The sequence below is a fragment of the Opisthorchis viverrini genome (genome assembly GCF_000715545.1).
Source record: "Opisthorchis viverrini unplaced genomic scaffold opera_v5_1, whole genome shotgun sequence".
NCBI lineage: Eukaryota > Metazoa > Platyhelminthes > Trematoda > Opisthorchiida > Opisthorchiidae > Opisthorchis > Opisthorchis viverrini.
In genome coordinates, this window is record NW_008751657.1 from 8,567,758 (window position 1) to 8,569,546 (window position 1,789).

The window sequence follows — 1,789 nt, forward strand, 5'->3', positions numbered from 1 at the left end:
ACAAATGAGTCCGTCAAAACTGACCGTATTTCTACCTCGTTACGATCATGCCTCATAGGGAGAGCCTCGCCTCCTTGACGATCAAATAAGCCATTTATTGCAGCAGAGGTATCTTCATTGCTGCTCATTTCGCATCGTATTAATGCGGTGGAATTTTGCTCTGTACTTACTGCAACAGTCCACCAGCAATGACATTACTCGGATTTAGCGTTTCTCACTGGGGACTTTAGTCAGAGAGTCACGCGCGATTATGTGGAAGCAAGCTTCACTGCCCATCCGTTTAGGGTACATCACAGACTTCACAACAGACCTCACTCCCAAATCCAGGGCGGGCATATTTGCCTTGTAAATGGATCGCATAGTCTTAACGAGTTTGGAACTGGGAGGAAAAAAAATTTTCCTGCTACCCTATTATTGTTATCGTTACTTGCTAACATGAGTGAGTCAGTTATGGTAATGGACGTATATCATGCGTACTGAGCAGTTTCATGTGGTAACCTGGCTTTAACATGCGTAGCCGAAGAAGCCAGTGCGAACAAATGCACAGGGTGCATGTCATGATGCTGAAGTTGTCTGTTTGGTAACTTTAACCTGCTGTTTGTGTGGTCCGCCAAACGTCAATGGTTTAACACGACCCACTGTTCTATGACGCAGCCATGTCACAGAAATCACCTAACAAAAGCTGAGGCTGACACCGCAGAAGTACTTCACAAAATGCCTACAACATTCCAAGCTCAAGGCTGACGTGACGTGGACTGGAGGATTTCAGTCTTTTTTACGCAACAGGGTGGGCAAGTTACTCCAAAAGGTAGTCGAAGTACTGATGGACCTGGAAAATTTACATGCAAGTTGTCGGCTATGCCACCGCAAAAGAACCTAGGAGAGTAATTTTACGGAAACTGAGAAGCGTTGACCTCCGCATTCGAAAATTCGTTCATGCGGTGCGAAACCGTCAGCGTTTGCATCACTGTCATCTAGATCATTTTCTAGATTTTATACCTCGGTTCTTGTTCTAAAAGGAACCTGAAGGTTCCCAAAACGACGATTTTTTGACACAAAAGCGCACTATTAGTAATACATCTCGTATAAGACGAAAACCAGCGGCGATGCCGGCTAGCGCCGTGGACGATTCAGTTCTGTGTTATTAACTGCATCTTGAAATATGTAGCCTCGCTTTCAATGGTTAATTTTGATTATGTCCCCCATGTTTGTGACAAACTGAACAACTTGAAGCTTTTACGGGGGCTTCGGCGTCACTCGTTATAAAAACTCACCCGGGCGCATTCACCAAAATGCGGGGCTTGCCACTGACTTCTGATACCGGTGAAGGGATAAACGTCATGTACTGAGAAGGTTCTGCTAGCTAACGTGACCTAAGCCGTTGTGGGCTATTGAGCTCGAAAATCGATACCCAATGTACGCAGCGTTTCTAAAGTGGAATTGTCCAATGTCCCGCCAAATTTTCCTTGACCTTCTTTAAATAATAAACGACGGTGAATGAACGCTGCAAGGCCGTACAATAAGTTTAACATTAGGCTTCACCTTCCATCAAATGCATGGGCAGAGCTCGGGCACCATGGCCGTATTCGCTTGCTTTGTTCGGCTTCGACACATCCGCTCAACCCATGGTCCCAGTGTTTGATGAAGAATGGAGCTACTATTTGGCGTGCTGTTCAGAACCATTCTGCATCCTCTGACCACGCGCAGTGCAGGCATATCAAATTGTGGGGCTGAAGATGAGCTGTGAATGAAATGCTTGTTTGGTTCCACAGCCCACTCGTTCACAAAC

The 1,789-nt window shown here is 45.8% G+C and overlaps 1 protein-coding gene across 1 annotated transcript; it reads right to left on the reverse strand.

Annotated features, from left to right (window-relative positions):
* Positions 1 to 204: 204 nt before the first annotated feature.
* Positions 205 to 1,342, reverse strand: T265_00145 (hypothetical protein; the record flags this gene model as incomplete). The annotated part of the gene is made up of 2 exons (XM_009163802.1): positions 205 to 379; positions 1,275 to 1,342. 2 exons carry the CDS (start codon positions 1,340 to 1,342, stop codon positions 205 to 207), a joined length of 243 nt encoding a protein of 80 aa, XP_009162066.1.
* Between the last annotated feature and the right edge of the window lie 447 nt (positions 1,343 to 1,789).